This window comes from Tripterygium wilfordii, chromosome 19 (genome assembly GCF_013401445.1).
Source record: "Tripterygium wilfordii isolate XIE 37 chromosome 19, ASM1340144v1, whole genome shotgun sequence".
NCBI lineage: Eukaryota > Viridiplantae > Streptophyta > Magnoliopsida > Celastrales > Celastraceae > Tripterygium > Tripterygium wilfordii.
Genome location: NC_052250.1, coordinates 1841989 through 1864621, shown reverse-complemented (window position 1 = coordinate 1864621; position 22633 = coordinate 1841989). Strand labels below are relative to the sequence as shown.

Here is a 22633-nt window from a genome sequence, read left to right as displayed (position 1 = left end):
GCTGGGCCCAATTCCTGGGGGCTTTTAACAGTTTTTACATTGGAGACTAGATTTTAACCTATTTTAAGCAAAACAAATGGAATTCAATATTTTGATCTTGCTTTGAGATATACATGTTTAATTTCAAGACAGGCAAAACAAATTGGAGTTTGGATGGGTTGGGCCATCACTTCTTTTATAGTGATCTTATTGAGGCTTAATTAATATAGGCCCATATATGCTAGACAATTTGCCACACCCACGTTTGTAAAAAATAAATCATATTCACAGTATTTAACATTCTTGTAAGCATTAATAGCAAAACTGCAGCTAAAAAGCAAAATCTATGATGCATGAATAAATTGACATGGATGTTTTGTCAGAGATTTGTAATCCCACATCGCCTAGAGAACACCAAGCTATGTGATTTATATAAATAGCCCAAGCATATCTCATTTAACATGCTCAAGTATCATAAACGACGGCCTAGAAAAATAAAGACATGTGGACTCAATGTATCTATATGTCAACTAACCCAAAACGGATAATATTTTACAAAATATGAGAAACTAACATCCACCTTTCTGTTTAAAAGACTATAATTATCAAACCAAAAAAAGTAACATCAACTCCATAGAAAAACATCTTTAGTTCACACACTGTCCAAAAAAAGAGCAAATTCATAGCGATGTAATTTATAAATAAAATACATGAAAAATAAGGAGGCAGGCCTTGTTAACTCAAGGACACCGGTCGTCTCCTACGAGTCGTCTACAAGCCCTACAAATAGCATCCATGACTCACAATGGTATAATCTGGCTTTCGGAAGATGGAGTTCATTCCTGGAAAAGACAGCATAAGGTTGAGAAATATAACTTCAATTTCCAGTGACATACATATATATATATACATTCTTCAGACAGCATTATATGCACCTTCAGTTAATAGCAATTCCTTGACGAACAAGTCAGAAAGTGTTATAGGAAAGAAAGTTTAGTAATTTGAAAGAAATTCAGTCAATCACGTGGAATCATTACAGTTAGCTGATCTAGTTACCTAGTATACTGCAGCAACATTCAGTCACCGAAGTCAGGTCTTTAGGTCATGTATAACCTATGTATAACGTATACTATTCGTATATGTTATGTAATTGTTGTGACAGAATAAATGTGGTATGATTTTCAAAAAATTGTGCCAACCATTGGCCTTACTTAATGCGGTACCTCAACAATCGAACCCATTTTCTCTATCCATGACTTGAGTGACTTGCAGGTCACAATCCAGACTCAAACTAGACATCCTTTGTGATTCAACAGAGTCCTAGGACATTGGCAATTCATTCATCAATGAATCGATAAGATGGCTATACCTCAGAAGGTGGAGATTTGCTAACTGTGATCATCAACTTTCCTTCAGGTACTTCGCTGAAAAATTTCACTACAAAATGCAAAAAACAAAAGAAAGATTGTTAGCCACAAGTCATGACTAGCTCCAGTCATCCACGAGAAATTGTATTTGATGATAAATTACTCATAGTAGTCAAATGAAATTAAGATCATGAGTATGCAAAATAAAAACTCAATGTATGTAACTAACACAAATTGCAACTGAGAATCAGTACCATTTGAATAAGGAACGAACTTAAATTTTGTAGCAGTGTAAGAGTTATTCTCAACACTTTTATTTTTCACCATCAGTAGGAAAGAAAGAATAACGCTAGAATAAATTATGAGATCACGGGGTCACTCAAATGCCAGTTCCAATTTCCAAATCTAACTGAATGCATTAACCGCAAACCTGTGCGAAGAAAATTACCATGGACGTTTGTAGGGTTACCTCTATCATGGGGTTGAGCATTAGTTGAAACCAAGAAAGATCCGGTTCCCTCCAAAGTATAATTCCCTCTGACGCGGTTGGGCCGAAAACAGTAGCGAAACTCCCACTCCTTTCTTTCTTTATCCAGAAATTTAATAGGAGTTTCTTGTGGCTCGGAAATCTTGGGGAAATAAATCTGGAATAATTGTGAGTTTCTATTAACACTGCGAATCCAAATTCTGACTCACATTGTTCAAAGATTATATACAGTATGCCATGCAAGTAACTAATACGAGCTTGGCCAGCCCATAGCATTGGTATATAAACATATATATCAATTTAAACGAAAGAGAAGCTCAATAGAGGACTCCTCTTTGAGCGGGGTTTTGCCATGCTATAGCTCTCAGCCTCTCACCATTTTCTAATAAACATTATCAATTATGACAAAGCAACAAAAACCAGTTTACAAGATAATGTTTGAGACAAAAAGCCTACCGTGGCCATCAAAATAACTTTAACAAATTAGGATCAATAATGTACCACCACATATTCCATCAAACCACATCTTTTCTGCATTCTTTCATGAATGTTCTATTTTTATTTTTATTTTTGGTTAAAAAATTGAACATAAATTAATGTTAGGGACTGAAAACATAATTCATATGCTACATTTCTGCATCTGAGGACAAATGCAAGTTATCCCATTTCCTCTTCAACTAGACAAAATTGGAAGTCGTATCTGTGGTAATGTGGACAGAAAACTAAACTAAACAACTGAATTTCAAACCTCCATCCTGTGCATTGTCCTTGCAGCTAATACATGGACATCAAAACTACATAACCAAATTTTATTTTCACCCAATACACAGAATATGAGGAATCTTCTTTTTCACCAAATCAAGTTCTAAGAAGTGAAGGGCATTACCTCAGCGCATCTCTTGGGTATAACAAGACATCCAAGGAATGGATTAGCATCCCTGGCAGTCAATACTTTAGAGAAAAGAAAATTGACAATAGAATTTGATCTTAAATAAAGTCAAGGATTCAAAAATAGTATCATGTTCAGTGTTGTGAGGTTATTCTCGATATTGATAACGCAATCAATTGAAAAGCATAATTATAAAAAATAAAAAATTTAAAAAAGGTCAGAAACAGACTAGAGAAAAAAATTCATAGGGCTTTCTTACTGTTAGCAACAACAAGCATATGAAACTCTTCTGGTAAAACCACAAAAAGCTAATGCATTGCTTGGATGAGGTTCCTATTTGGGTTTTGGTAGCTTAGTAAATGAGGGTTTATATTCCAACCCATACTTGAGAGTTTTTTCTAAGTGTCTTGGGGGTTATAAGAACCCATGAAAACCCATAGAGAGTAGGTTTCATAGGCTGGTTTACAACCTACCAAATTGGTGAATCCTCAACTTTTGCCCCCTTTTTAGGGTTTTTCGCCAACCCGTAAAACCTTTCCTTACTCTCTTCCCAAGCATTGGTTGGAACTCAATCCTCCATTTACTTTCATTTAACTCCCAAGTATGGGTTTGGGACCAAATACTTTATCTTAAAAATGCACCAAAACATACTTTAAAAGACCCCAAAACCCATACTCCAAAACTCTCAAGCAATGCCTAAAATTTTATAACTAAATGTTAGAATATGTATAAATGATGTGAAATGCCCCAACAATTAACTTATTGGGTTGAATGGCAAAGTAGCTAATCTTAACACTAAATATTGAAGGATACTCCTTAGTAATTTGTGAGCCTAGCTGATGCTGTTGCACTCGAGGAGGTGAGGGTAGAGCAAGAGATGGAGCACAAATCTGCAGTGGTATTGCATTACCTATCACAAGAAGAGGGACAATGAAAAACCAAACAAACGTTGACATTTCCCAGGACATGAAGTCCGCAGATATAAGAAGGCATACAGAATAATCATTATCCCTTTTTTGACCCTCCCATCCAAATTAGACTAGTGCGCACTTGCCTGTGACTTGTTTCTTACATTTGGTGGAAAGCTCCGGGGGGGTCTTTTTATCAGTTGATGCATCCTGGAAGGCATATAAGCATAAATCTCTAGCCTTAAAACACAAAATGTTAATTACTTTTATCGTAAGGTGATGCATTAGTAGCAGCCAACAAAAAACTTTCCTTTGAATTTTTAAAGTAAGAAATTATTATATAATTAAATGCTGCACAGGCTTGATACACTTTTAGGTAAATGCCCATGAATTTAATTATTTGACTACCGTAAGCAATTACATGTGTAACGACAAGAAGAGATTGTGATTCCAGCCACACAGCTGCTGGTCCAAGCAGTTGTGCATTGCTGGATGATGTGTTTTAGCTAGTCTGTCATATTATGTACCCTTTAACTAGGACCAATAAAGACTCTAAAGAAATATATAAATAGAACTAAAAATGAAATGAGAGAAGCATATTTGGAAGCTAAAACAGCAAACTAAGATAGAATATGTCTTTAGATCGATATGACAGTATTCCAATGGTATATTAAATGAAGCCACAGAAATTAATGAAATTAGAATGAGAAAGAATCATGTGCAGATATATTAACTGATATGCCTATTTAAATACTAAAACACCGAAGAAAAATAGAATTATTGCAATACTAAAACACCGAAGAAAAATTGAATAATTCCAATACAAGGCTACATTAAATTAAGTACTCGATATAGTTAAAATACATCAGCATGTCTATAATGTCCATGCACTATTTCCAACTCTTTGGACAATCCATAAATTATGTTACCAAGGCAGGGTCCCCAATCCCCATATGTCTACTTTGAGATGTTACATTTCAGCATTTTCACAATCCAGAGATATTTCAAGCATTACTGCAACATTTGACTGTTCGTTGAAAACATAAGCTATCTACCAACTTATTTTTGGCACACGTTATATATCTGTCTTTTCTAACTTTCCAATACGTACAGCCAGTGGTTCAGCAAAGAGTCAATTAGGACCTAATTCATGGACTTCTACGGTGCCATTCAATTGCTTCTGATTCATTTTATTTCATCACATTTTCAATCATTACTAACTTGCTTCTTCATCATTTGCTAATGTTATTAAAAGTTTCCATTTGCTGAAACTTTTGGTAGTCTTTGTCCAGCTCAAATTTTCTCACCTATGCAGTAGTGCAATGTGTCATAGTGTTTACCAATATGGCATCAACACATCACTTTGAGGGTACCACCAAAGAGAAGCAGTTTGACAAGAGTATCATCATATAAAATATCACTAGCATAAGTTGACATCTTTGGAAACCACTTAAGCTTGTTTTATTGTTGGTCAAAGTTTGTATAACAAGAGTTTAGGGTCTGCAAATTTATTAAAGTCTCCATTAGACATCAGTCATAAAATCTGCAGGAGCCACAATGAGCAGGCAGCTGACATATCATATAAGATATAGATGTGGCGCTGTTCGTAATAAAGAAAGAAGAAAAAGGTGACGGAATTCATAACTGCTAAAACATCCAAGTGCAGATATCATGTCAAAAGTATTAGCATCATAATTAGATTGAAGAAATAAGGACACAAACGTCGGAAAAGGATAAGGGTTAGATAGCTGATAACTCATACAATTTCATTCCCAATGCAGTTTGTGCACTCAATGCCGCCAACATCCGCCAATAAATATAAGTGCGCCGATGCGATGCATCCACAATGAAGTTTCTGAAAGGAAATTCAGCCGTTAATGTCTTCCAACAGATATCTTGGAAATAAGAATATACATTCTTATCCCTGGATGATACTAGGGGAGAAACACTAGTAAACACATAAGCGGCATGGTCAAAAGCAAGTAGAAAACAGTTGGCTTTTGCTCACCTTTTTGCACCAAAGACAGTCTCTCCAACCTTCATACTTGGAATGGTAAAACGTGCAGAAAGTTCCATGTTCATAATGCAAACTGTAATGGCAATAACAAAATTAGTTAAGCATGCAACTATGGAGAAGGATGGACATGAGTTCAAACATTTTTCTTTTTCAAGCTTCTGCACAATCCTATGTAAGAAGCACCAGATAAAATAAGAGGAGACTTTAGAAGTGCATACCAAATGGCATGAAACAACAATAACCAGCCTTAACTTCTACCAAAAAAGTATTCATCAAAACATCAACCTTTGTCAACAATATTGGACCGTTTTACCACTAAACCACGGATTTGGTGCTTAGGATAATCACTCAATATAAGCTCTCGCAACAAAAATATCAAAACCGACACAATGCTAGCTGCAATAAAGAAAAATATGTGCAAATTGGCTGCTACTCTACAAATTCATGTTTCTGACTGATTGAATGCACCGTTTGAAGCAAAAAGGCATACATTTAGAAATTTATGCAGAGAAAAATGATTCCCGTCCCTCCCTTAGAGCCATTATGGCATTACCCATGCCAAAAGTGGAGTCAAAAGAAAAGGAAATAGAGAGAACAATAGAAAACATATATAGTAAAACTAATGCATCTTCATGCATGTCGGAAGACACATAAATCTTCTTCTTTTTTTCAATATAAGGTTGTGAATTCATAAATGAGAATAATATTAATAATAATAAGTATAATGGACATTAAGGGACTCCTGGCTGGCTGGGATGTAGAGCCAATACTATACAAAATAACCACTATGATCAGCCTACGCAAAAAAAGGCCGAGATCTTGGGGACATCTATATACGCGTACAAACGCCTAAGAGGCATTCAAAAGGGCGAAGATGGTAACAACATGTATCCTATCCTTTAACACGCACTCTCCAGATGAGGATCAACCTGTATCCTATCCTATCAAGTGCATCCAACATAACAATAATGTTGGAGACAAAAATTCCTTCTTAACACTGGTCAAGAAGATTTATATACTAAGTGAACCGCCACTCTTAATGCTTATCAATGAATTTATCTAACAAATCAAGAAGATTTTGCTGAATTTGCATTTGTCAAAAGCTATTGACCATAGCTATCTTGATGATTAATTTGCAGTTCACTCATCCATATACCCCAAACTAACATACTAAGACAACTTATTATCCGGAGAAGTCAAAATGATTTCTCACGGGTGACCAGCTTAATCTGGTGCATGCCATGTGGAGTAATCATACAAGGAGATGGCAGCAAGTGAGCAAGACGGGAGGTAAATCGAAAGCAAAATTATGCTCCAATATGTAATTTTGTATGTTCTCCACAACTAATTCTTCCGAGTTCAAATGACAACGTTGATCATAACAAATTCAGAAATGTAATCCTTACGCTAAGTCAACATAGTAATAGAGGTTCTCAATCTATAACAAATAATTGCATCTCCACCATACCATATGCATATTAAATAAAAAGGTGGAAACAAAGAAAGCACTCAACACACCTCCACACTAAATAAATGATTCTTTGGTGTAACAATAGTTCCTTTTTATGAGACAGAATCTCTTTAAAAGCCACACAATGTTCTTAAAAGCCTAAAGCTCACTAACTCGGACCTACTACATTATGTCATTCCAATATAGCACTAAAGAAAAAGAAAAAAAAAATCTAACTGAAAAGGGAAGTGCTAAATGAAAAAGAAACAAGTGAGAACCCAGATTATGATAGAATAGTCAAGAAATAATTGTTATCTTTTGCTAGTAATTTCCTATGATAGAATTCTCGAGAACGATTGAGAGAATTTCAAAAGAGACGTATCAAATGTCTTCCGGGAGTTTCGTACGAAAAGGAAACTTGTTAACTCTTGAAAATACAACTTCCATAATTCTAATCCATAAGAAACAAACGAAACCAAAGATATAGATAGCCTATAAGCTAATGAGTGACACATACAAGCTTATTGCTAAAATCTTGGCTTCAAGGCTCTAACGATAAATGAGCAATATTCCTAGGCATTATCAAAATTGCTATGGAAAGGAGAGACAAATCCTTGAAAAATTCTTGGATAGCCAATAAGTTAGTGTATCATCACGTCTAAGCTAAAGGAAGCTTGTGGTTTACAAACTAGACATGGTAAGGGACTTTGATCGTATAAATTGGAGATTTCTTCTCAACATTTTTGAAGGGTTTTGTTGGTCATTGACGTGCTTTTATAAGGAAGTGCATCTCATCTCCTTCTTCAGTATCATTATAAATGGAGAGAAAAAAACTTATTTCGTTCTTTTTAGAGGCTTTCCCTAAGGAAATCTATTATCCTCTTTACACTTGATATCGGGAATTGACGTATTGGGGAAAATTTTTAAAAGAGCGGTGGAGAGTTTATTAAATGGTTGATGTTGGAAAAGGAGAAAGGAAGGTTGAGATCACTCGCCTTCTATTCACATGCCACATTTTGGTGTTTTCTGGTGCAAAAACTGATCAAATTGTACACTTGCAAGTTAATCCTTCTACGTGCTTACAGCTTCATCCCAATTGTCACCAACTTTAATGCTAATCTATCATTTAAAATCTTTAGAAACAAAGTTTCTTCTGCTTACAATCTAAAACATTGGCATATCCGTACGTGTTAAACAAAAAGATTTTACAGTATGGAATCCAATCAATGAAAAACGTACACCCTCAAATCTTATTTCATCACTTCAAGATTCATGAACATGCAAAATCTATTTCTTTCCTTTTGGGGAGGGTAAGGGTGAAAATGGATTGAATAAGGTGAAGCTAACAAAACAAACAGGAGTGGTGGCAATCAAATTTTCATCACTTTTAATACCTACCTACGGGAAAATGCTTACAAAGGTCTTCTAGAGAAATCTCGCATCTTTTGAGGAATAGAGAATAATGGCTAAATATGATATTTATCAAAAGGGTTGGATCACTAAACAAACGAGAGCGTCTTCACAGGGTTTAAGAAATTCATTCAAAATTATTGGAATGGAAGGTATGGGCATCGGTAGATGGTTTTAACTTTTGGGATGATGTATGGAAAGAGTTCTGATTTTTGACTTGAAGACCCAATTCTTGGAGCTTCATATAATTACTTTAACAAAACAAAGGGACTAAGGTAAAAGACTAGGTCATTGAGAAAAAATGGAAGATGATCTTGAGAAATTAGATAAAATTGAAATTCCCAGGATCCAGAGATAGACATTTCTTAAATTTTCCATCGCTCATTATTATAGCAGTACAATATAAATCCTATAAAAAAAGCATTGCGCCATTTGAAAGGACTCCAAAAAAGCAACGCTCAATATCAAATCCTTTCGTAAGATGCTCTGGAAAGACTTATAAGACCCAGGAAGACTGGTTGTGAGGGAGGAGTTTGAAAACCAAAACCCCATCCTAGGACTACTTTTTCCAATGCAAATCTTCTTGAGGGAAGACCCTGACAATTGATAATTTATGCAAAAGAGGTTAAAATTAGTGAATCAAATCCTCTGAAATTGCAAGTGATCTAGGAAGTTTTGGGAAATTGCTTTCAAGTTAATGGGTGGTTTTTGGATTGCCACTACATCCTTGAAGAAGGCACTAAGGGAATTCTCTTTCGGTTAACAGTGAGAAACATATGGAAAGACCTTGCATTGATCTGGAGAGTTCGGTTAGAAGACACAAGAGAGCTTCCAAAGGCACTAAGACACATCTAGACCAGGTCGTGACCCTGCAGCTCAACAGCATTACTTTTTTAATTTAGAGTCACAACAAGCTCATTAAACTCATTGGATTTCAGAGAATTACGTTAGACCATTGACAAGTGCGACAAAACCAGGAAACAACTAGGAGTCCATGAAAAATATTCTTTTTAAGTACCAAAGATTATAAATCAAAATTGATTCTTGTGTTAGACCATATATTTGTGCCAAAACATGCACTAGCACAATAGAATTTCCAAAAAATAAGATTACGAAGCAAACTGCAACAAATACTTCAAGCTTGAAATTCCGAAGAGGTCTCATCACAGAGAACATATAGTTAATGCAAACATTTTGTCCAACTCCAATTTCTAGTGAATCTTGTAATCTCTCAAGAAAAAGAATATATAGGATGTTGGAGGAACACTTTAGTCTGCAGTCAACACCTTGCTGCATCTTAACCCCTATTCAACTTTTCGCCATTACCGCCCTTCATACAACTCAAAAAGGGAGACTCTTTCCAAATCAAGTTTGCTACTCTAGCCATCCCTGCCTTGGACATGAGACAGGTGGAGTGGCAGGGAAATGGTACTATAACTTAACGAAAGAGAAGTCAGATTAGGAATGTTGTTCCTTCCTGATCTGGGACGGAGAACCTCCCTTGCCTTTAAGCCCCAGAGCTCAAGGTGTTCTTATGCTTACATGTACAGGTTTCTTAATCAATAATCACCAATTAGAAGAGATATCTGGCAATACACCGGAGCCATTTTCGAATAATCATCATCAACGAAAGTAGTTTTCAGGGTACACAAAAATGTTCCACCGGAGCTGCTCCCGGTAAGTAAGGTATTGATCTTTAGAAGGTGATTCCGCAGTTTCAGCTACCATAATATTGTGTTCCATCACTAACTTCTTTCTGATCATGTGCAACATTTTTTCCTAGAAAACACTCCAAAAGCCAAGAAGGGTAGCCGCATATACCAGAAAGAGAAAAAATTAAGAAGCTGGCTCTTTTCAGAAAAGGACAGCATTAATGAACCAATCCCAAAAAGGCAGTTTTAGCCATCATCAAAAAAAATCTAAAAGGAGGCTAACGTCACTCCAGTGATGTTACCAGTGATCTTAACATATTTTGTGGCAGTATAAACTGCCAGTTAAGCGCAACCTCGCTGCCAATAAATGTGACGTTAAAAGTAAAACTTAATCACATTTATCACAACCTTTGTTATCAATTTCAACATCTAATCCCCAACAAGTCTCTTCAATCCTAAAACATATTACAATACATTAAAATCAAAAATCAATATAAAATAACAATGCAAATTAGAAACGCTACTCATAAGGTCAGCATCATCAACTTTAGAAAAAGATATAATGACAACAAAAATGAGACGAGTGCTCCAAAATGTAACATAAGCATAGCATACTATCGAATAAATTTCATAGAAGTACTTGCCAATTCTTTCAAGGCTATAAACTTCAAGTAGAGAATAAAGAATCAACTTTGGGATTCCATTTAAAAGGAACAGAACCATAAAGATTTCAATAGAGCTACAGAAAACCGTTCAAGAGATGGAAATAATGCTACATAACAATGGAAAGAAAGGAAAGGAAATGTTTCACTTTACACTGAATATCATGCTATAAATAATTCAGCTCATTTTTTATTACAGTATGTGAAGTATAATACCTTAGCTTGATTCAATTAAATTTCGGCATGCAAATATAAGGAACTGTAGATTTAATAAACTTTTTTTGAACAGAAATAAATTTCATGGGCGTTCTCTTGCTTCACCATTAACAACAAAAGAATTGAATCTCCAATTATATCTCAGTGATAGGTCAATTGAATTTCAGTATATGAAGATGTGAAAGAATCAAAATAACCCCAAAAAAAACTTTCTCGTGGGAAAGGAGGTGAGTTCCCTTCTGGTCACAAATCATTATCCCATCAATTTTATACATCCACTTCTCTCCGCATAATAACTATTTGTTCCTTAATATATGTTTATCAAATTTCGCGACTTTTTTCAACCGCGGAACCATCTTCTATGAAGAATCAAGTAACTCTCTTTCCTCGTACTTTCTCTAATCCCAGATTCTATGCATAACATTAACACACACACAAAAACAAACAAACAAACATAACATCAACAGCAAAGCTGAGATCACATTGGGCATTCAAGAAACTGGTATCACATTGCATACCATCAACGCTTTCATGTCAAATTGATTTCAAAATACATACAACTTAACTTCCCTTCCAGCTAAAAGCAGACCAAACCATCAACAAGAAACAAAAGATATTATGTCATTCTCAATCTAATTGCAAGGATAAGAAAAGTACCCTAGATTTTCTTCCAGTTCTTTATCGCTTTCGTTATTTGATCTCTCTCATTCACATGGAGCGTTGATAGTTCACCTGATTCACCAACACAGCCACTGTTCCACAATGTCATTCGTAGATGGTTGTTCGTGAGAGCGTGGCAGTCGAGTCTTGTGTACGAGAGACTCCCACGGTCTTGTATATGAGAGACTCCCACGGTAGTCTATGAAGTGAATTCTCTATACGAAGAGTTTTACTGGGTTATGTTTAGGGAGAGAGGAGATGGATTATGTGGGCTTGGACTGGGCTTATTGTCTTTGTTGGGTTTATGGGCCGTGTTGGATTTTGTAGCTTAGTATGGGCTTAGTTTAATGTATTCATGGGCCTTGTTTCATTGTTGGGCTATGGTGTACTGGACTTTTAAGTAATTTTTTTATTATGTTTACATTTGTCTTTTAAATTCTTTTTCAAAAAAATAAATTAAAAAGAGAAATGATTTGTAAAAAGAATAATCTGTAAATATACTAATGAATAATAAAAAGAGAAATGATTTGTTAGACAGATGTGGATCTATATATATTGTTAGAACCATCTTTATTATTATTCATTAAAAAAATCCAAATCGCTACTAACAAAAAAATTTACTCTGTGCACATTAATTAGGTCTTTTTTAACCGCCGACTACACTATATGAGCTCACATTTTGAGCATCCGAAATGAACCTAAGTTAAGGCTTCAAGTCTCGCACAATTTGCTTTTTCAACATTCGATATGGGTCTAACTTGAGGTGTCGGGTCCGCCCACACAGAAGTTTAAGCTAAGCCAAAACTCATTTCGTTGCCACAAAAGTATTGCTTCTAGTAGTAGTTGAACTCAGAATCTTCTAAATCCATATGATTTGACCCCAAGAAAAATTCATCATTAGACTATCATCCAAATAGTTTAATTAGGTATCCTCTTAAAACCTAGAAGTCCAAAGCACCAAAATCCCAATCAATAGAGATGTTTCCTTTTGTTAAAGGGGTAATATAGTCATTTGTCAATTATTCTTATTCCATTCCTCCATGAATTCTTACATATCAAACATTGGAACACAAAGTTTCTGTTGCAATTCCTTGAGCAACCAAACGTAGGAATTGATTGAATTCCCGTTCCCGTTCCATTCCCAGCGCTAACCAACCTATGTGTAAATATCTATCAAAAGATTCAAACCCATATTTTAACAACCCAAATCAAAACATAAAAAAAAAGACCACCAAAATTAATGTTATGGGACATCACAACCACTAATGCACAAAAAACACACCAATACTCACAATCTCACAAAAATAAACTTGCAATCACAACCAGCAAAAACACCATAAACAAACAAAACACATGCAAGAAGAAAAAATAGAGAGATGGAGAGAAGGAAAAAACCTACAAGCAAAAGGTGCATAGCATTGCAAACAGGCCAGAACTTAGTTGCCACCCTGCCTTTAACTCGCCGCCCTCTTTTTCACAGGTAAAACATAGTGGTTGCTTTGGTTTAATAGCCTTATTAGGTGAAGAAGAAGACGTCGACGAATAACCACCACCGCCATCACCAGCGCCAGCAGAAGTATAAGCTGCCATTCGAACAATCTCAAGAAATAACAAAGAAAAGTACCTGAAGAAATTATTTGATGGAATTGAGAGTACAAGACTAGCCAGCAGTGAATAAATGTGACACAGCAAGAGTAATATCTATTTTCTTTCACCAACCCCCAGTCAAAACATTTGTGGGACCCTTCTTATGTTGGACCGTTGGATTGAAGTGATTGAGATTGGATCGGTGGCGTGGCAACAATTAATTAAGGAAACGGGGAATCATGGAAATTGGTGGGTTTGGTTGCATTATGGTAAAACTATATATGGCAAACAAAATACAGCAAGGAATCAGGTTAATTGGATGGTGTGCATTACCTGGTCACGTTCAAATCCCCCTCTTCTGTTTCAAAAAAAGAAAAAGTTTGAATGAGAGAAAGTCCAAATCCTCCTATATATATACAAACAAAATACAGCAAGAATGAGGTTAATTGAATAAGAGAAAGTCCTAATTCTCCTTGCTACAAATGTTGTCTATCCGTTTCATGCAAATACATCCAAAATTTTATGCACTCAATAAAAGTTTACATAGAAAGTTACAAATGGCGTTATATGCTAAATTAAAAATGTCTTATCTAAGGATTTGAGTTTGGCATTACAATATTATAAAAAATGTCTCACATTAAGTTTTAAGAATCAACAGAGAATAGTCGAAATCCCACGCGATGCGCGATTTTTTTAACTCATATTTTTTAGATGTTATATTTCATATTTTATGTTTTGTTTCAATTTCTTTACTCAAGTTTTTTTATAGGAGAGAGTAATTATTTTGATTGTCGATTTGATTTTTAGTAATTATTTATGAGAAATTGTATTAAATATAATTGAAGTCATCCAATTATCCATTACAGATTGTACTATTTTTAAATTTTTTTTATTAAATCCTCTTTGAGTTTTTGATATTTTTAATCACATTTCATTATCAGTTTTTCGTCTTTAGTTAACTAAAAGTTATAGCCCTTCAATGTATCTCTATTGGTTTTTATTGATTCTATTATATTTTACATTTTTATTGTTGTTCTCTAAAGAGGCTAGTGTTGATTCCATTTTACATTAAAGTAAAATGTTAAAAGTCTTCATACCAAAATTATTTTTTAGATGTTACATTTCATATTTTATGTTTTGTTTCAATTTCTTTACTCAAGCTTTTTTTTTATAGGAGAGAGTAATTATTTTGATTGTCAATTTTATTTTTAGTAATTATTTATGAGAAATAGTATCAAATATAATTGAAGTCATCCAATTATCCGTTATAAACTGTGCTATTTTTAAATTTTGTTATTAAATCCTCTTTAAGTTTTTGATATTTTTAATCACATTTCATTGTCATTTTTTCATCTTTAGTTGGCCAAAAGTTATAGCCCTTCAATATATATTTGTTGGTTTTTATTGATTCTATTATATTTTACATTTTTATTGTTGTTCTATAAAGAGGTTAGTGTTGATTTCATTTTACATTAAAGTAAAATGTTAAAAGTATTCATACCAAAATTGTTATTCTTTTTTTTAAATGAGATTAAAAAATATATTTTTAAAATTTTATAATACACATATTTATAAAATTATATAAATATAACTTTACATATTTCATATTTATAGTGTAATTAAAGAGCAATTTATATTATTGGTTTTGAACGATTTTGTAATTGAATGTGCAAATAAATCTTTTTTTAAAAAATTCAATTTGAATATGACAATTAATGTATATACAGATTTTTTGAAAGATGAGAAATAGTGGATTTTTATGAATACAAGTGACAACTAATCTTACAAATAAATTATCCAAATGTCAAATAAAAGAGAGTAATTGATTAGAGCATCTACTTTTATATATAGTATAGATGATCCGATACCAAGTGTTTAGACTGGATTTTCTAAGAGAAACTTTTGAGCAATGAGGTTACTAAGATGTTACATGATCAAACTAAGGTGTCTAAACTCAAAAGGGATGATAAAATTTTTCTATCATGGGCCTCATGCAATTATCGGCCCAATTCGACTGAAACTAAGTACAGAATTCAATCGTTGAACGGATTGGTCCATCGAGCCCAAGTTGCCCCAAAGGAATACTTTTGGATTGGTCCATCCCACAAAAAGTCTCCATCATTCCAAAAATTATGATAAAACTTTCAATTAGAGAAGGTTGATCAAAAGAGTATCAGATTCAAGTAAAATTGCAGATCTATGCATGAACTATTTTGGATGGTTACCGATACGAACACATCAGGCGTAGAAAATCTTAATACAAGCAGCAGGACTGGAACATTTGATCTAATTCGCTATGATGCACCATGGGGTAATATAATTACATTACATTACACCTTATGGCAAGAGATATATTGATAATACTTCCAAGAAGCCTTCTGTGACGATGGATACTTATAGGTCAAGAAGGGAGGTCTCTCTTACTAGTCATATAGAGCTTTTGCAGATTGAGTTCTGGTTGTTTTGCTTTCATTCTTCGAGACTTTCTCAACAGACTTTTCATTTGATGCTATTGCTTTTGCTATGGCTTTCTTCTTCCGTACATTTTTCGATCTCTTCATAGTTCTTCCCTTGATCTTTCTGTTTCCAAATAGGTCCACAGTTAAGATTAAGAGGAGAAGAAAGAACTGCTAATAATAAAAACTTACAAAAAAAAGTGGTAAGAATGAAACCAAAGCTTAGCAGCATCAGAGGTTTTATAAAGTGGCACCAAAAGAATAACTGAAGCATAATTTCTTCACTGTAAAAAAACTTAAAAGCTACCAAATCGAGAGAGAGAGGAGCTACAGGGGTTGGGGTGGAAGCCTCTTAAAAAAATAAAGGAAACGCTTATTTTGGTGAAAGAGAGAACTACTCACACATGTATGTTTGTATTTTCGAGAAGGCATAAAATAATAGTATCTATTTATCTATCCATCTACGCAAGCGCATACAAGTACAATTCAAATTCACTATGTTCCATGTAACTATGCAAGGCAAAACCTACATTCAAAGAAATTGATCTAGACACAATTTTGACCTGGGACTATTCGAAAGCGGACAACATCACCCAACTCCTTCACTATGAGAAATTTTAAATTTATCTCCCAAAGGATGTGGCCACTAACATGTGACATACAGATCCAGTACATCTTATTGTATTAGTCGCACCAAGACTATAGTTGAACACAGAAGCCTGTGAATGAATTGATGCTGTGTCATGGGATCTTTATTGTGTAGCCTATGATATGCTGACCATGTCAAAGAAACCAAAAGAAGATCACTTAGAATTAGAATGTGGAGAACTTTTGTGACTCTGAGAAAACTAAATCTTCATCTTAGTTTGGACACCATAACACAGTACAGTGACACTAAACACATTCTCCCGTTAAGACAAACAAGCAACTAAAGAAACAAAGGTTACCATATTTCATCTATGCAAAACTAGCAAACAAACAGTTAGACCATTATCTCTCCACCGCAATTTGGCAAGTGAACACTATGCTTCAAAGGAGTAAATAAATGGGTTGTAGCCAAATTGATGATTGAAGAACTCAAAGCTTGGACCTATTGAAGGTTCCAAGCACTGCACTATGTTGCTAAGCTCAATTGCCAAATTTTATACTTATCTCATATGAGGTTCCATTCATCTTCATCATAAAAATTGAATTAAGAAATTGAACCCTCAAGCCAGCTCAGTGATAAAATACAGAACTTACGAACTCAGCTCCAATGCAGAAAGGATAAAATCAGCCATAATTTGGACTCTGACCTCCATACAAGTTTGGTTTCTTAAATGCAAACACTTTTTCACATAATCTAAAATTTATCAAAAGCGGAAACTAGTTTCATAATAGAAGCATAAATTCGAAGGCGTATTCTATAAAATCAGTGTTACTAACAGTCTAACGTACAATATGTCCCATCAATTAAGAAACTTGTATAATCCCACGAAACAATTTCAACAAAATGTCAAAATCATTTGCAAACAAAAGCAACCGATCACAGCCACAAAGAAATCGCAACAGCTTATCATTACTGACCTGTTAAAGGAAGAAGAAACCGAACTTTTAGCTCCAGATTCTGAGGTGTCCATGTCTATATATACAAGAAAACAAAAACTTAAACATCATCTCAATCGCAAGCACAACAAGCGCAAAAAAAAAAGACATCGGCTCGATAAACTTTGAAGCCGTAAATCACAGAGAAGCACCTTGAGGTAAATCAGAAACTTTTGGTTCCGTGACGTCCATTGAAACAGCTCCTTTTGGCTGCTTCTTCTTCCTGTTCTTCGCCATTGTTTGAGACCAGGGAACGCGAGAGAGGAGAAAGATTACTGTGCGTTTGAAAGGACAGCACAAAACCCTAGTCTTCGCCTTCGGTACGGACAAGGCCCAAAGCTGGAATGAATTCCATGATCCGTAATATAAAGTCTGGGCCGGGCCTGATTTGGACATGCAATTTGGGCACTAAATATGGGCTCGAACAAATTCTAAAGCCCATTAGATTGGTCAAGTTTCCCTTTTGTTCTGTCAATGGATATGCAATTTCTCTCTTGTAGGTCAATCTTGGGGTCCTTTTGTCTTTCCACTTCTAGAAGAGAGATCAGATAATTAAGGATCCTTCTGCATATAGAATGACACTGGAACAGCACAAGAAGGGCACACCTTCATCAAATTTATCATGTTGTCTTTGGTTGTGTATATACATACATATATATGTATATGTATGTATATGTATGTATGTGTGTTTTAGGTAATCATTTGACACTACCAAGTAATACCTTTTGCCCAATAAGACATGGATTCCATATACCTACCAATTCATTCATTTATTTACAACAACAATCTTTTTAATAACTGATAACAACTCAGCATGCATATCTAATAGTTCATTAAGTCCAAACTCGAGTTGGGTTAGACACACACAAACTCGTCCAACATGTTAGTTTGGTCGAAGCCCAACACAAACCATTTGAAAATAACTACGTAAATTTAGAAACGAACACCCAACCTCGAAAGATGTAGAAATGGACAAGGAGTTCACAATATTGGGTGCAGCTAGCACATATTTTGATAGATAGATAGGAGGTGGTTGTGTTCTTTTTAAGAGATATCTTGCATGTGTGTTTTAACTTTGTCAGAAGTTCATTTCATCCACCTCACAATGATGGTCAATCATTAAAAAAGCAAGCCAGCACATGCCTTAACAAAAGAAGCTAGAGACATTTCTTGGCACTTGCACCTGCCTTTTTTTTAGCTAGTGTGCATTACTATTGTTCTCAATCCAAAAACTCATTGGATTGAATTATTGTTAGATGCTTTCGTGATATATACACACACACATACATATAGTCATGCACCCCGAACTTATAGGATTCACTAATGATAACTGATGATATTCACCTCGCTATATATCTAACTACTAAAGTTTATCGTTTAAAATAAAGTCATTTTTTGTTTTTTTTTTTTTTAAACGGGGAGGGGATTCAAACCCTGATTATCAGGGTGATACACACCATATTTACCATTTCAATTAGTGACTCGAGTGTATCAAGTCTTTGTTGAATTTATATATGTCGTGTAACTCTCTACTTCGAGGTTTACTTCAATCTCGTCTTTTGTTATCCCTTCCCATATTGCCCTCAGTGGATCTTGCATTATGCCATCAAATGGGATGGAAAGACTCTTTTTTTTTTGACATGAAATCCGTTTCATCGCTCTTTAGATATGCACTGAATAGTTTGCATAATATCTCGCAAGCCATACATGTTAGGCAAACTCCCTTCCATACATTTTACTAATACTAAAATCTCCACATCAGTCTGACATAACCCACTCAAGTGATTGATAAACAAAGTCCAACATCTCTCACATTTGAATACATGTTTTCTAGACCTAATTATCAAAGACGACGGTGCATAAAGAATAGATTTAGATCTTCACTCACACTAATTTCTTTTTAAAGGCATCTCTAGCTAGGGATGTTGGACCAAGTAATTGCTCGATACACACGGAATGGATAGATCATATATTAGTGTATGTGTCCAAGAGAATGGAAACTATAAGCCATCACAAAAGGCAAGTAATTAATAACCTTTTGTGCCTGTCTTTAATTTGCTTACTTCCATGGATTTGGGTAAAAAAGAAATATCATTATTTGGTAGAAACCCTTTTCGGTGCCCCATCCATGGAAACAACTTTAATTAAGGAAACATTATCATTAAAGACCATCACTTTCTCAACAACTACTTTGCGACTAATTATATTAGTTAATTTTGTTAATCGTGGCTTTTAATATAGTCAAAAGTCTATTATTATGTCATATAATAATAATACAAGACACTTTCTTTAACCTTTTTGGGCTCCTCAAAGGGAGGAGCGTATATAGACATTGTTATAAATCATAAATCTAACACAACCAACTCGAAAATGTATTGTCACTCTAATTTAAGACCCACATGATTTTGACTTTAAAAGAGCTCTCTTGGTTGAGATATATTAAATCTTTACTTATAAATCAAATTGGTAGCTTACACCTAACCACTATAGGACACAAGCCGATCTTAACACTCTTTTGCACTTGTTGACTCGGTTATGCGAGACCCAACAAGAAGAAATGTGTAGAGATATTTTATTAGGATGAGTTTTCGCTCGAATACTATGTTATAAATCCGATACTCATGAAAACACCGGATAAATCCAAATCAAACAACTCGAAAAGGAATTGTCCTATCCGTAACTAAGGCCAAAAGGGTCCTCTTGATTAAGAGGGATTGAATTTTTTAGTTATAAATCACGTCGATGGTTTACATCTAATCGAACCGATGTTGACACAACTTTTTTAACAGATTTGAGTATATTTGGAATCCTACACAAATTGAAATTGGAAGTATATAGTTCAATTAAAGAGGCCTTTGTCATCACAAAACATAATCCATGTATGAAACCCAAATGGGGTCACAATGTGACCAAGTGAAAAAAGTTGGAACAAAAGCTTTCAAACTTGAACAAAAAGGAATGAAAAAAGAACATGTCGTTAGGTGGGTTTTGTTTTTTGTGTTTGCTGGAATTCAATTTGTTCTTTGACTTTTTAATTAATTTTATTTATCTTTTTATTTAATTTTTTCCCTTCCTCCCCTTATTAGCGGGGACCATGTTACCGTTATGATTAATCTCCCTCCCCATTTAATGTAACTTATCCTTGACTTAATTATATTCGTTGTCTGAAAATTCATATTTTTTGATATTATTTTTGGTAAAGTAAATTTACCTTTATAGCCTTTTTAAAAATCCGAAAATTTGAAATTCAAGTTTTCTTTTATTTTCTTGACAAAAAAAATATTTTACATGTATAACGTCTCTCTCATGATAATTTGGACATTATCATAACACCTTTGATTTTTTTTGTCAAATATTGATATTAATTAAATTTTGACAAAATAACCATGGTTAAGAATAAATTATTTTACATAAATTTTGACAAAATATATATCATGAGACATATTAGTTTTTGGTTCAAGTTTGGCCTTTTGATTTCAAAATTCAAACTCTAATTTTGAATCGAGTACAATTTTTTTTCTTCAAGAATCAAGATGCTTCTATTATTAATAAAATAAACATTTTCATTTTCATTATAATTAATGTATTAGGCAATAAACAATAAACACAAGTTTGTTTGTTTTACATACACGAGCACCAAGAGTTCAAATGGTGTGAGAGGAGAAGTTTATATAATTGGTTAAACAATAATGGTCAAAAGGATTCATGAAAAAACAATAATGGACAAAAGTAAAACCAAATTAATAGAAGAAAAGTTTCAGTATTTTGATTTCAAATGCCATAAAATCGAGAATGACACCATATAAGTATAGCTTTCGATATTCGACATGAGTTTAAATTTGAACCATCATACTTACGTGCATAGAAGTTTCTCACATGACGACAGAGTAAGTTTGATCAAAGTTCGACACTTTGACATAATGGTATTGTTACCAGTGGGAATTGAACTCAGGACTTTCAAATCCATACGGTTTTATCTGAGAGAGATTCACCAACTAGGTATCATAGGTTCATAAAATTCATTTACACTAATTATATTCCACTTATTCAAAATTAAACTTCCCTCCAAACTAAAAAGTGACTATCGACTAAACTAACTTAATTTGATCCTGCAAAACTTAATCAATTAACTATCTTCAAATGGTGCACATAGTTTAAATTTCCAACTAATGTGTCTCAATCAAATTGACTAATTTAATCACAAAATTAATTAATTATCAAATTAAACAATTGTTCATGGACAAAAGGCAGTTCTCTATCATATGCAACACTTGGCATTAGAGCACCAAGAATCCAACACCACCCACTTATTTATTTGAAGTCTAAAACATATCCTTAAAATGGAAGTTATTCACAAAAATACCAATTTAGCTTTATGAATCATATGTATATACACACACAAATAGAACAAACCATTTAATTATTGAGAGGCTCAAATTAAGATTGATTCAAATTTCTTTCTTTTGACTTTTTTTTTCTTTGTTAGGTAATCTCACAAAATGTGGCCCAATAATATAAGGCTAATCAATCTAATACTTGATAAATACCCATAACCAAGATTTAGGTAAAATAATGACTTGGAAAGGTCTACCTAATTCATTAACCTAATTATACGTAAAATGAATTAGGACGCAATTATGGATTGGTATATCATAAGTACTAAGTGTAAAAGCTAATTAAGTTAGTTAAATTTAATATTAAATTCAAACACCCCATACTATGTTTGGCTAAATATATTTATAAGTTAAAATATTGTGGATATAAATTATTCTACAAACATTTGTAAGTTAAGACAACAAAACGAGATGCGTTAATCACTTGATGATAACTTAGTTGGTTATCTATCCAGATCTAGAGTGTAAAGAATCTCACTTAAAGTTGGGAGTTTGATAAGTCTCGGTACAACTAATCAGTCGACCGGCTTGTGTGTGCATGCTTAGTCTCACACTTTCACCCGAATTTGGGCATAGTGGGTTGTCTAAATGACTTGCTTACTGAGTTGTTATTGGTTAAAAAAAAGAGATGTATGAAATTTTTTATGGATATTATGAGGTATTAATTAATTATTATTATTTTTGAAAATAGGGGGGAATTCAAACCCTGATCATCATGATAATATGTATTATATTTATCATTTCAACTAGTGATTCGGGTGTAAAGTATGAATTAATTATTAGATGAGTTTAAAACTAATAATAAAACATAAATAAAACGGTAACTAGAGGAACAAAAAACCCGTAACGGCACAAAAACGAGGGTGTAACAGGGATTTCCCAAATTTCAAAAAATAGGATCCTACAACCTGAAAA

The 22633-nt window shown here is 34.0% G+C and overlaps 2 protein-coding genes across 2 annotated transcripts; both read right to left on the bottom strand.

The window, feature by feature from the left end:
* Positions 1 to 511: 511 nt before the first annotated feature.
* On the bottom strand, positions 512 to 13287 carry LOC119986185 (B3 domain-containing protein Os07g0679700-like). The gene is made up of 9 exons (XM_038830743.1): positions 13097 to 13287; positions 5639 to 5720; positions 5393 to 5485; positions 3777 to 3840; positions 3536 to 3632; positions 2720 to 2819; positions 1816 to 1990; positions 1349 to 1416; positions 512 to 821 (listed from the first exon to the last, which is right to left on the bottom strand). The coding sequence occupies exons 1-9, from the start codon at positions 13285 to 13287 to the stop codon at positions 816 to 818; spliced, it is 876 nt and encodes a 291-aa protein (XP_038686671.1). The 3' UTR covers positions 512 to 815.
* A 2118-nt stretch (positions 13288 to 15405) lies between these two features.
* On the bottom strand, positions 15406 to 17636 carry LOC119985265. Its single transcript, XM_038829509.1, has 3 exons — positions 17477 to 17636; positions 17307 to 17361; positions 15406 to 15864 (listed from the first exon to the last, which is right to left on the bottom strand). The coding sequence occupies exons 1-3, from the start codon at positions 17559 to 17561 to the stop codon at positions 15708 to 15710; spliced, it is 297 nt and encodes a 98-aa protein (XP_038685437.1). The 5' UTR covers positions 17562 to 17636; the 3' UTR covers positions 15406 to 15707.
* Positions 17637 to 22633: the final 4997 nt, after the last annotated feature.